Raw genomic sequence first — 12,308 nt, forward strand, 5'->3', positions numbered from 1 at the left:
CCAGATTCTCAGCACTCAGATGTGACAAATGATGCAGAAACGCATGAAAAATACTATCTGACAAAAAGGTAAAAGAAAGCAGAGGGATTGTTATGAATGGTCAGCAAGGGCACAGAGAACCCAAGACTCCGTCGTATAAATCCTTGAGGCTCTCCATCAAGGATTACAACATAAGTAGTGGCCAGTCAGGAGAGTCCTGTGCTGGCATTGCATGAGTGAAGGGCCAGCTCAGAATGTGCTGCGATTCTGTGATGAGGCACAGCCCAAAAATGAATCACCTCCTTACTGAAAAGGCTTCAAAAGGAGTCCTCAGAAACTGAAATGGTCACGGTAGTTTGATTCTCATGGAAAAGTGTAGGTCCTCTCAGTAGTCTGGCGCCAGCAAGTACGGATGGGATGGAGGAACTTTCTGCTCTAGTTTGAATTCTGTTCAAGGAGGACCTACTTAGGCAATCTAGGCCGAGTGATCTGAGGTAATTTGCCAGGTGCATAATTCAAGTTTCAGGCCTGTAGGCCRGGCTTCAGGGAGTTTATTACCTGGGGGAAGGTGTTCATTAAATGCTGCAAAGGGTCTTTCTTTTTGCTGCTCCTGCTCTTTGCCTTTAGTATCTTGGGAGTCATAAAATGCTTGTGGGAAATTTTCCTTTTCTGCTCTTTCCTAAATCATGGTTCTCAGTGTAGAKGAGTTAGCTCTCAGACTGCTTTGTTCTTTGAAGTTGGCAAATAACCACTTATTAGACTCAAGTCATTGTGCAGTCACCACCAGGTTCTTCAGCAAGATGCTGGATTTTCCTTCTCTGCATTAGTCTCATCAGCCTTGGGAATTGCTGCATTTAAGATGAAGTAGTCACACATTTGAAAACAACCAAGTAGACAGCTTTACATATTTTTATGGCTTCGAGTATCACGAATGTGTTATCCAAATCATGCATGTGGATTGTGAAGTTTTCATTATGAACCAGCTGGCTCAAGAAGGTTGATCCATATTGACTTATTATTCAGTACGTGCCTTACCTGCTCATTGGAGAAATTTCTTTCATCCAGTTTATGCCTGTGCTTTCTTTATATGCTTTCCAAGACAGTCATTGAATTAAAGTAGCAAGAGATCCTCTTGACAGTTGTAAGCTCCAGCCTTTTGTGCTAATGCCCATCTTTATCAACCACACAAAAGTTCAAGCTAGATCTGTACAGAGTTTCAGTCCTTGTGATGTTCTTAAGCCAAGCCCTTAGCTTAATATCCCATAGTTAACACTGCCAGAGATTGAGTTGTCCTTTGGTTTATCCCAGAATATTCTGTTGAATTTCTGAAATGTYGCATGAGGAGGTATAGCTCCTTGTTGTGATGCTTTAACTTAACTTTAAATATATTGGGTATTTTTGGCACTGCCAATTACAATGTGAATTTTGATCAGTATTCTCTTTCATAATACAATTTTTCATACTTAGATTTCAGTGCAGATCATTCTATAGGACAATGACAATTCAACATACATACCTGATAGATTAATCCAATAGCCACAGCAGATGTCTTAGAGATTATAGTTCTCTCAGGTTTGAAAATTTATCTGGGGAAAAAAGTGATCTTGAATAACAAAGTTCTTATTTCTTGCAAAGCAAAAGCAAAACAACCTTATCAGATTATCTTAATTTATCTGAGAAATGTTAGTTTTTCAGTTGAATGATTATTAACACCATTCAGTGCATGAAATTAGTTTGAGAAATTAGTTAAATTTGTATCAGAGACAGTTCTGGAAGGGTTTCTGCAAAACTCCAAATCAACTTTCTAAAGTACTTTGGTTTTTGTTTGCAAATTCTCTCTTTGTTCAAACTTCAAAAAATTCAATTAAGATTGATTTAAAAATGAGCATAAAAAATCTTGTAATTATTGTCAGTAAAGATAAAAGTGGTGGGGTTTTTTTTAATGTGTGGCCCTCTTCCACTGTTTATAGTAAAATTGCACATAGTGGCAAGTAACCAAGTGCATTGTAAGTKAATCTGTAACTATCCTTTAGCATGAATCTGTAATTTTCTCCTCCTCCCTCTGCTGGCTTAATGAAATAACTCAGTTCGTGGAAGTGTTAAGTGAGTGACAGAACTGAGTTGGAGGAGGGAATTGGCCATGTTGTGCTGGTAGTTCACTTTGTGTTACTTCCACCTTAGAAAGCTCAGTGGGTTTTTTCCTCTGTCTTGCATGTTCTTGTGTACTGGGAAACTGTTTCTAGTGGAGCTTTCCACTTCAACAAAAGCTTTGTGGTGCTGTCTCTCTGCCAAGAATCATCTGCTGATCCTTTGAAGAAAGTAGTAAGGAAASTTGCACATGAAATAATAAAAATAGTAGATGAGAAGTGAATTACRGAAAATCTGAAATTTGAGAGCCTTTGGCAGTCTGAATGGGATTCTGAGTTTGACTTTAGGTAGCAGAAACATGCTGGGAAATTTAGTTCCAGGTTAGTTTGTATATTAACATCTAAAAAGAGGGGTTTTATTTTAATTTTTTTAAAGTCTGGCCACTGTCAGTTGCACTCAATTGTGTATATAGCACTTCTGATAAAAACTGTGCTAGTAAAAGTATAATTTTATGCCCGAGAGTTAATAAACTTACCAAATAGATAATATGGTCAGCCTTTCTCCTAAGGAAAGGAGCTGACTGACTGATATGAAGCAATAAAGCAGTTTTGGAAAAGCAGCATGGACTTCTGATCTTCTAGGCCATGAAAGGTCAAAATTGAACATCAAGGTAATATTTCTGGTTGAGTGATACTGCTGACACTCATATGACCAGAGGTTTGGTGCCTGAAAAGCTCTCCTGATAGCGCGCAAGCCAGAAGTTAGTAAAAATGCTGGTAGGAGATATTTTGGGGATTTGGTTGGGKGGGAAGGCTTGGGTTGTTTTTTTGTTGTTGTTTGGAGGGTGTGTGTTTTGCTTTGGTTTGGTTTGGTTTGATTGTTTTTCTCCCAAAAAATACATTTATTTGGTCATAGTGGGTGTCTGTYCATTTTGGATAAATGTGCTGTTTTTCCCTGATCTGCCTGCCTCAAGACAGGTTACAGTCACTAGTTTCAGCCTTGTCTAATAAAGGGCGGGCCATGAACGCTTGCTTCTTGCTTAGCATCAATATGATTTCACTGTGTGATTCCCATGTGGCTTTTGAAGGCGGTTCCAGTGTAAAATGGTTCTCTTTGCAAGAGAGTATTTCCACATTTTAACTGTCTGAAGATCAGAAATGCGGAGATTTCTATCTTCTCCTTCTGAATGCTATGTCAGCAGCAAGTAAGTGGTGGTGATCAGAAAAGTGAGTGTGTGCTAAGTAGGTAAAGGGGTGGGGGGTGAGGAATGGATAATAATGTGAGAATGACTGCTGAAAATGAGCACATTGAATCTAAGAAAGTTCAGATTTACTTCTAGGAGCAGCATATACCACGTATTTTACAGCCATGAGCAATGATTTTGTCAAAATGAAGCTCTSTTTCCATAGTAGTTTCTTCTGTTGTATGTTCTTTTGGGATCAAGAAATATAAGCATTTTTCTCGGTCCGATGTTGGGCATAAGGATGGTTTTGCTGAGACTGCAGTAGAACTTAATTGCATCATTAAAGCAGCTTGCTGCAGTGTAGGATGATACTGTTCACCCTTTCACTGAAGAGTGTTGAGCCTCTTAGACTCCTGTGTATTATTACCTAAGTATCAGACTGAATTCCATTTGCTTTCAGTATGGTGATTTCTGTAACTCTTACTTCTCTCAGGAAGAGGAAGAAAATGCTTAGTTGCTGGAAGTCTAATAGTGCCAGCTAATGGTATTGTCCTTAGTTGAAGTGGTATGCAAAGCTCTCCCTGATGGGAAGAGCCTACCTTCACTCTGCCTGTACATGCTGTAAAATTCCCAAGAGTGCTTCCTCAGTTTTGTTAAGAATCAAGGTATGAAGGCTGAGCACTAATGAGACTTGTATTCATACTGATTTYACTTAGAGGCAGTAATGTTTCTCTAGTTGAGTGGATTATGTCATCATCTGTGTACTGGATTTCTATGACAATTTCTTCCCTTGAGAAGTTGTTCAGCATTATTTGGAGCAAAAATCATTCTCCCTGGGCTGCTTTCTGCTTTTCATCCCATGCTTTCTGGGACTGATTTTGCTGTTGATTTCATTTGTTAGCTTATAACTGTTAGTAGTCTCCTGAGTCCAGTCTAATTATTTCATCCTAACATATCTTTATTTAGCTCTTTTTATAATGAAAAAAGTGGTCTCCTGAAACTAGTCAGAAGTATTGGTAATAATAACTGAGGCYATTTTTAGCTCCTCACTCTCCTTTCTCTGATCAATACTTTACCTTGCAAGAAGAAAATGAAAACTTGCATTGACCTAAATCACAATAATACTCTTTTGGCAATACTTCCTGGGAAAACAAACATTGCGTAAGTTAAGTATGGAGATTGAATGAAGTGTTGGTGATTTGAAGKAGCTGTATTTTGTGGTATTAGGGAATTGTTTGTTGTTTTGAAACAGTTGTTTGTCCAGTAGGAGACAATTTGTAAATGGAAAAGTATTTTCACAGTCMAGATAATTGAGAAAACCATATTTTCATTCTTCTGCTAAAGAAAGCATGGATGTTTTTTATGGAAATAGTGTGTGGGATTACATATGTATTGAATGTAGTTATAAGTGATGTTACAGGAATGGTTCTCAAATCTGTTCAGAAGAAAGAAGTCTTTCTTTTTGGTTATATTCAGTAATACTTTCAATATAAGAAAGGTGGGGAGAAAACCTTGCCCAACTTCAGGAATCAGAGTAAAGGACACTAGTAGATCAGAAGAGTCAAAGACAGGTTTCTGAAAGTTATATTCAAAACAAACTAACATATTCGTGTTTTAAAGAAAGAAGAGCACTGAAGATGAATGTTAAGTAAGGTRTTTCGCACCACTACTTAAGTACTAWGTAAGTAGTRCATAGAAATGGTTAGCTGACTAMAGAAAATTGCTTATATGCTATTGTTTTTAATTCTGAATGTCATTCTTGAACCTCTGAGTATCTTCCAAAAAATTAAATTCCATATGCACACTAACTAATGGATTGAGGTATGGCTAGGGTGTATTATTTTGAAGAGAAATTAGATGTTTTTGTTCATTCAGTCATCAGAAATTTGGTATGTGTGCAGGAATCTTTTGTGTTAACTGGCAGGAACTGATTACATGTACAATTTTTACTACTTATAAAGCTGTCAACCCAGTCATTGTGGTAGAAGCATTAAGATCCTTAATATGTCTTTTGTTCATCACTTTTTCAGCTATAAAATTTAGAATAAACAGTTATATCTGATGTCTTGAGGGGTTAGATGCTTTTTAAGAACTGGAGCATATTCTTCTCTATGCTCTGGATACAGATGTTTATCTCATACTGATTTAAAATAATTTTTCTTGTGTTAAAGTTAGCTGGTTACTACTGATTCTTTCTTCTTGACTTAATAATCTGTAAAAGGCAAAGTAACTTCCCTGTGTTGYTCACCAGCAATGTGCAAGCTTTTTTAGTGCTACCTTGCTGAAAAACGTCAGCTGAGGGTGTAACAGATTAGAGAGACCCTCACATAGGTCTTGCCACTTGGATCAAATTACTGTCAAATTGATGATRTGGAGAATTGAGGTTGTCCTGGGTAGACTTCATAATAAAGATATAATCTTGCATCAAATTACTTTGCTAGCTTGAGCTAATTGCTGCCTTAAGAAAAGTTAGATGAGATGTAATTAATGTCCTTCAATARCAACAGTGTGTTTTAATCCAACAGTACAGTTCTTTTTAAGCAGTACCATTACAGCTTCTCAATTTCTTGGATAATTGTCTTTTTATTGTAACATTCAATACATCCAATCAGGGTTTCTGTGTGTCTCTCTTCTGTACYACAGGTGTTGGATTGGATTGAAAACCATGGAGAAGCTTTTCTTAGCAAACATACTGGAGTTGGAAAGTCCCTGCATCGGGCCAGAGCTTTGCAGAAACGCCATGAAGACTTCGAAGAGGTTGCGCAGGTAAGAGCAATCACATGAAGACCTGTACACTTGTCATGGAAATAAATAAAAAATTCCTGCTTTTTCACTGAAGGGCTGGGCAGAAGGAGCTCCATTACAAAACATTCAGTTCCAGAAATGGACTGTTTTGTTTCTGTTGCAAGTTTTTATTTCATTTCTCCTTTATGCTGCAGCTTTGAGAAGAAAATGGCAAMCTTCCACAATCCTAGAGAGTGTGAGCATTAAAGTACAACAGAACTGCTCYGCCATTATTATTTATTATTATTATWTTGAAAGCATGCTTTCAAATATTGATTTACAGAAGAATGAAAGTTCTCCTTTCAAAGTAGTCTAGTTCCTTGGGATTCTAGGATTTAAACTTTAGTGCAGCCTGTAAGAGAGGATGGAGATGAAATGAAAGTCCTACTTTCTGACGTTAAGCTTGGGGAGCTCCCAGATCCTCACCACRGTCTCATGAAGAGGAAGGGGGGATTCCCTAAGAAACCAGGTGAGCCAGCAAACTGGCCAACGTGGCTTGGGTTTTTTCCTTTCAATCCAATTGAGTTTGTATGTGCTCTCCTCTTCTGAATCACYGATACCCTTAGTTTAGCCTTAAGTGGAACTGATGATACAATTTCAAAGCAYATTTCTCTGTGAAAACAGTCAAAACAACTAGAGATACAAAGGGATACAGGGAGCTTAACAAGGAGCTGGTGGAGTTGTTAGCTTCTAMAATGGGATGTGAGGTGAAGAAAAACGCTGTGAAAGAAGCTGAAAATTAGAATCCTCCCCATTAATAGCCTGCATGGTCCATCCAGTCTTAATGATTAGTAAGAGAAAACATCTCCAAGATTAATCAACAAAAATCTCCTGAGGTGGGGTTGATATAGTGGTCCTTCAGACAACTTTATTAGAAAATTCCTATGTGATGTGCAGGAGCTCAGCAATGACACCTGCTATGGGGGATGCATCAGAAGTGTTGTTTGCAGTTTTCCTGTTTAGTGGAAGGTTCGGCTTTTGGTAAAATTTTATTGTAAATAAACTCTTAGAGCAATTCAAATGGCTGAGGACTTGAAATAGCATCAGAAAACTTCCTCAGTATCAATTTCCTTTAAAATTTTCAAAAAGAATAGGTCTTGTTACTTTTGTATATATACATGCTGGATTTTCTATATGCATGCCTATTACTTCATTTTTAGTAAAAAGTAGTATTTGCCATGTGGAAATACTTATTTTTCTGGGTCAGACAAGCAGGACTCTATTTCCGTAATATACTTGACAAAGCCTGAATGATCTCATACTTAATACTGTGTTATTTGGGCAAAGAAGAAAAAGAAGAAAATGTTAGGGTAGCCAAAAGGTCATGAAGTGTGTAGAAATGTTAGTGGGATGTAAAAAAAAGCTTCTTGTTAATTTGCATTGTACTTTAAAGCAGAAAACTGTAAAGTAAATTCTTACTTAAAACTGAACATTACTGGAGTTTGAAATTATCTCTTCAGGGAATGGGTGGAAGTTCTATTTTTGGAGATACTGAAAACTTAGATTGGTCAAAGAACTTAAATATACTACCGGGGTCTATCTTCCACTGACAGACGGGTGGACAAAATGATCTAATAAGTTTTTTTTTTTCATCCCTGACTCTTGACTGTGTGGTGAGTTATTGCCAAGAGAGGCACACCCTCTGAGTTGTTCCTCTTGCTGTTAAACTGAATATAAGCAACCCAAAAGGCATTCCTGTTGTTGCTGTTACAAGGCAGATTATGTTCAAGTATAAAACAGCAATCGGCAATCCTTGTTAAAGCATCAATAACTTTTGGCTGACTTTATTTTCTTCATATATTTCTGGTTGGTCCAGGTCTTTGTTGTCTTTTGGATTTTGGGGGTCCTTTTGTAGTGATTTTGTTTTGGTTTGTTTTTAATTGAACTCTAGACATTATCAGGGGTTTTCAGTCAGTTTCAGTCAGAAGCTGAGAGRAAGTGGTATCAGGTGAAGTGTCACTGGTATGGCAATTGTCTGGCAAATGCAGGGAGCTAACAGTTATGTTGACATGTTCCTGGTCGAAGACCAGCTCCTGATTTTGAGAGGAGTGAAAATTATTTTTTCTTTTCTTTTCCTTTCTGCTTCTTCCCACATTCTTTTTCTAAATGTGAATGAGGTGCCATTTCCTCAACAGCATTCAAATAAATGTTAGAATAAGCTGTGTGTCRAATACAAAAGACGTTCCAGTCAATGGATTGTGGTCTCACAAATTAGTCACTTCAAAATTCATGTGAAATGAAGGTTTGTTTCTCTTTATTTAACATTTATTGTTACCACTACTGATGCTAGACAGTCAAAACTCAGCTGATAATCCTCCCTAAATTCATGATGATAAATTCATGCTTCACATAGACAATTTGACTTGCACCCACTATTGTAAAATTGTGTTGCTTTTTTCATGTAAAGCCTGTCCAGTTAAATTCCTACTTACCCAACTTTTTCTTTCTTYTTTCACCCTCTCTGCATGTTGATCTTGGTGTCCTTGAGACTGTTCAGTTAGTGTCAAGTGTCCAAATTTTATCATAATTGATTCACTTATGGGTATGAATTTKCAGCTTGGAAGCACTGGATACAGGTCAATACTGTAGTTGTACTTCTCCATGCATTTTTGTATTAAATTCTAAATCAGCTTTTTATATTTTGAATATGATCTATGTCTGCTTTTTAAAAGTAGTCTATGCTCAAAAAACACAAAAGGTGTAGGGCAAGAATTAATTAATGGGATCTTTTTCCACAGCTAAGTCTTCTTGGTGCAAGAGATGCTCAAGAAAGATTCTTGCAAACCTTGTCTGAATACACCTCCCATTTCCCGACCAACAGCAGTTCCCATCTCCTTTAGGGTTATAAAAACAGGTTATGAATTTGGACTGGTTCTGAACTTCACCCATGAAATGGTTGCAACATGTCAAATTAAAAGTCCATATCTGACAGTATCCTGTGCTATCACCAGATGCATAAAGAAAAGGAACTGTGTGCTTAGAAAGTTATCTTTACCCTCCCAGTTATCTGAGCCTGTTTGATTTTGGAACTGAAAGATGCATCAGAACYGGTATTTAATGGTCACTGATGAACTTCTCTTTCTTTAATAAGGCTACTTTTTGAACCTGTTTATGGTCTTGGAATGTATGCCAGACCCTGTGGCAATGAGTTTTGCAGCTTAATTGCTCCTTAGATGAAAAGTACTTTGCTTTTTCATTGTAAGTGTATTGTCTGATGTTTAAATGTGATAGTGTCCATTGTACTTAATGAGTAATCTATTTTATTTTCTATACCTTTAATGATTTGTATACCTCTGCTGATCTCCTGCCATCCATGTGTCTCTCTTCCCTTTCYATACCACAATAAACTCCAGATTGTATGAAGTGCAGTCCAAACCTCCACTCACTTCTGATGCTGTATTTATTGTCAGAAGTACTCATTTCTGCACTAGTGCCTGAAATTTAACCTTTGAGCTTTCTGTGATGTATCACTTCATACACTTTCCAAAAATGTGATGTTTGTTCTTTGTGAAGAATATTTAGAAAATAATTCTTAACAGAAAGATTAGAAAAATTATGGAACTTGTTGTTGAGGAAGGTGGTTAATTCCATTATGGATAATTTTTCAGCATTTTAGAGAAGAATGCCTATTAAAGACTCACACTTTGGGGCACTACAGGTAGTCTTGAAGTTCTTAGGGGGTTCCTTCTTTTCCTCTGGGATTTGTGGAGAGTGTGCTAGTGAAGATATCCTGAGGAAGTTTGACACCGTGAAGGCTCCTTTGTCAATTYAGGAAATTGGCATAAGCAGCACCAAGGAAGAACTCTTGCTCTATTTGCCTGACTTTCAACCAGAGGCTGCCCCTTGGGACAAGCATTTTCAAAATCTTCACGTCACTGCTTTTTTTGCACCGAGCATTGTTTAGAAGTGAGCAGAGGGCTGGGAAAGGCAGCAGTTAGTATTGAATACCTAGTTGATGTGATTTCTATTCCAAAGGACATTTAATATTTATGTTWTATCCCTGCTCTGCTTGGAAGTGAAATTACAGCAATAAGGCATGTGTCTGCTGCTAGGTTTGAGAATCACAACCCCCTCTGAAGCAGTATCCAGGCTGTGATCTTTTCTAAACACAGGCAGTTCACCGTCCCGTTTACAGAGAGAAGTCAGATGTGCCTGGGCCTGTGTAACACGGAAGATACTCCTGGAATTCGTAAACAATGCTTCACATATGAGATAAAGTTTTCATTAAAATGGGAAACTTCTGCTTCAGCCGTATTCAACTGGGTGTGGTGCTCTGGACTGATGAAGTCCTTGTTGTTTGAGGAGTGCATTGAGGCTCTTCAGCCTTGCCCTGGGAGCACGTAGAAGGCAGAACACCCAGACACAGCTCGGGGTGTGTGCAGGGCCAGCAGGGTCTGGGACAGCAGCCTCGGACAGTGGAATGGGGCGTCGAATACTGCGCTCTCCTCTGAACAGGATAAACTCATGTTTGTCTCAACAGGCYTTCCCAGGGAAACCAGGGAGGAGTTCTCTATCTCTCTGTGCAACTGAAATTCTGGAAGTCTAGGAAGGGCTGAGAGTTACATAGGCAAAGTGAAGGCGCAGCATGGATTTAATTCCTTGCATAAATAGATTATCCTATATTAAGGGAGAACTCCCCCAAATATTTGAAAGCTTCACTGACTCATGTAATATGTCCTGGGCTTGTCTGATAATTTGCCTGATACCCTGGGGGAGAGCTCTTATTTCCTGCCCTTTAAGTTCAGTTTTAGGGCCAGACTTGGATTTAATTTTTGTGGATATTATAATGTTAATTAGAGGTGTGATACTGTGTTTATGGCAAAGAAAAGCACATTTGCATAGGCTTAATTTATCTTTGCAGTGTAATTTTACCTCATGTAATTGGGGTTGAGAGAACATGGAAGGGCAGAAGGGAAAAGAAAAAGGTGGTTTATATTGTCAAGAATGCTTTTTTCTTCTTTTTTAATCTGTGGTACAAACCTAKCAGAAGTCCAAATGTGGTGACATAAGCAAAGCTTCTTTAGTCTAGACTTGGCTTCAGTTTGTTTTCTCCAGTGGTTGACATCCATCTAACCTTCCTTGGTGAGAGTTTTGAGGACCATTCTAAAACATGAAAACCCAAGGTTAGGCTCAAAAAGAGTACCCAAAGTATAACAAAGTTTGAACTCAGACCTGTTTTGAATTAATGAGAAAGATACTGTGGCAGGTTGCAAATGCAGAGCTTTAGGAGTTGTTAAACAAACACCTGTCTCTTCTCTGCACCATAGCACTCCTAGCACATCAGAGACCAGACTTCTCATGTTCTTTTTCTGCTTAGATTCAAATCTCTTTAAAGTTTTCTGATCTGAATTTGTTAATCCTAGGATGTATTGGGACAGTATTCCACTCAGCCACTCAGYCATAGCTGACTTCTACATCTTCCTATGCTGCTGCTTTCTCACAAATGATGATACATTCAACACATGAATTTTGGATGCCTGACTTCTGTAAGGATGGAGAGAAATGTTCTCCTTCTGTGCTTGGTCACTTTCCACTTTTCCTGCTTGATGTGTGGACTTGATCTTAAGTGTCACTACCATCAGTTAGAATTTTATCAGCTCCCGTGTTACACATTTGAAATATCTTCTGTCCCTGAATGTGGTGTTTTTTCCAGTGTTGATGTAGGCCAGTTTGCAAGTAGTTAGGCATTTAGGCTGRTCTTTATTGTAGATGTGTATATAAAATATTAATTCCAAGTTCTCTGTCAAGGAGATGGTTGAATACACATAAATAAGGAGCTAAAGAATTCATTTATTCACAGTTAAGTGAAAAATTATGTAGAAATACAGCAAAATCCTTAGTAAGATTATGTTCTACTACCTTTAAGAGRAGAAGAAGGAACAGTACATTCCAAGGGCCTTTTTGGAACTTTGTTTTCATTAGTGGAATGGCTTTAAAACATGCTGATTGACTTTTCTTTCATTTAATCCTGTGAAACTTCCTTATTTCTCTCCAGAACACGTATACCAATGCAGATAAGCTCCTAGAAGCAGCAGAACAGCTTGCTCAGACTGGGGAGTGTGACCCGGAGGAAATTTATCAAGCTGCCCATCAGCTCGAAGACCGGATACAGGATTTTGTCAGGCGTGTGGAGCAGCGCAAGATCCTGCTGGACATGTCTGTGTCTTTTCACACTCATGTTAAAGAGGTAAAACTTCCGCTACGTTGTGGTGATAACTTCAGGCCCTGAACCCAGTATTATCCAGTGTGGCTTTTGTTGTTAGAACCTTGCCAC

The 12,308-nt window shown here is 38.2% G+C and overlaps 1 protein-coding gene across 2 annotated transcripts in view; it reads left to right on the forward strand.

The window, feature by feature from the left end:
• Positions 1-12,308, forward strand: part of TRIO (trio Rho guanine nucleotide exchange factor) — a 242,151-nt gene that overhangs the window by 98,339 nt on the left and 131,504 nt on the right. For both annotated transcript variants that reach the window (XM_057390375.1, XM_057390374.1), the window contains exons 10-11: positions 5,894-6,016; positions 12,030-12,221. In XM_057390375.1, coding sequence (XP_057246358.1) covers positions 5,894-6,016; positions 12,030-12,221 — 315 coding nt within the window. The remainder of the gene's footprint in view (positions 1-5,893; positions 6,017-12,029; positions 12,222-12,308) is intronic.

Source organism: Malurus melanocephalus, unplaced genomic scaffold (assembly GCF_030028575.1).
Source record: "Malurus melanocephalus ecotype Western Australia unplaced genomic scaffold, MMel_1.1 scaffold_25, whole genome shotgun sequence".
Taxonomy (NCBI): domain Eukaryota; kingdom Metazoa; phylum Chordata; class Aves; order Passeriformes; family Maluridae; genus Malurus; species Malurus melanocephalus.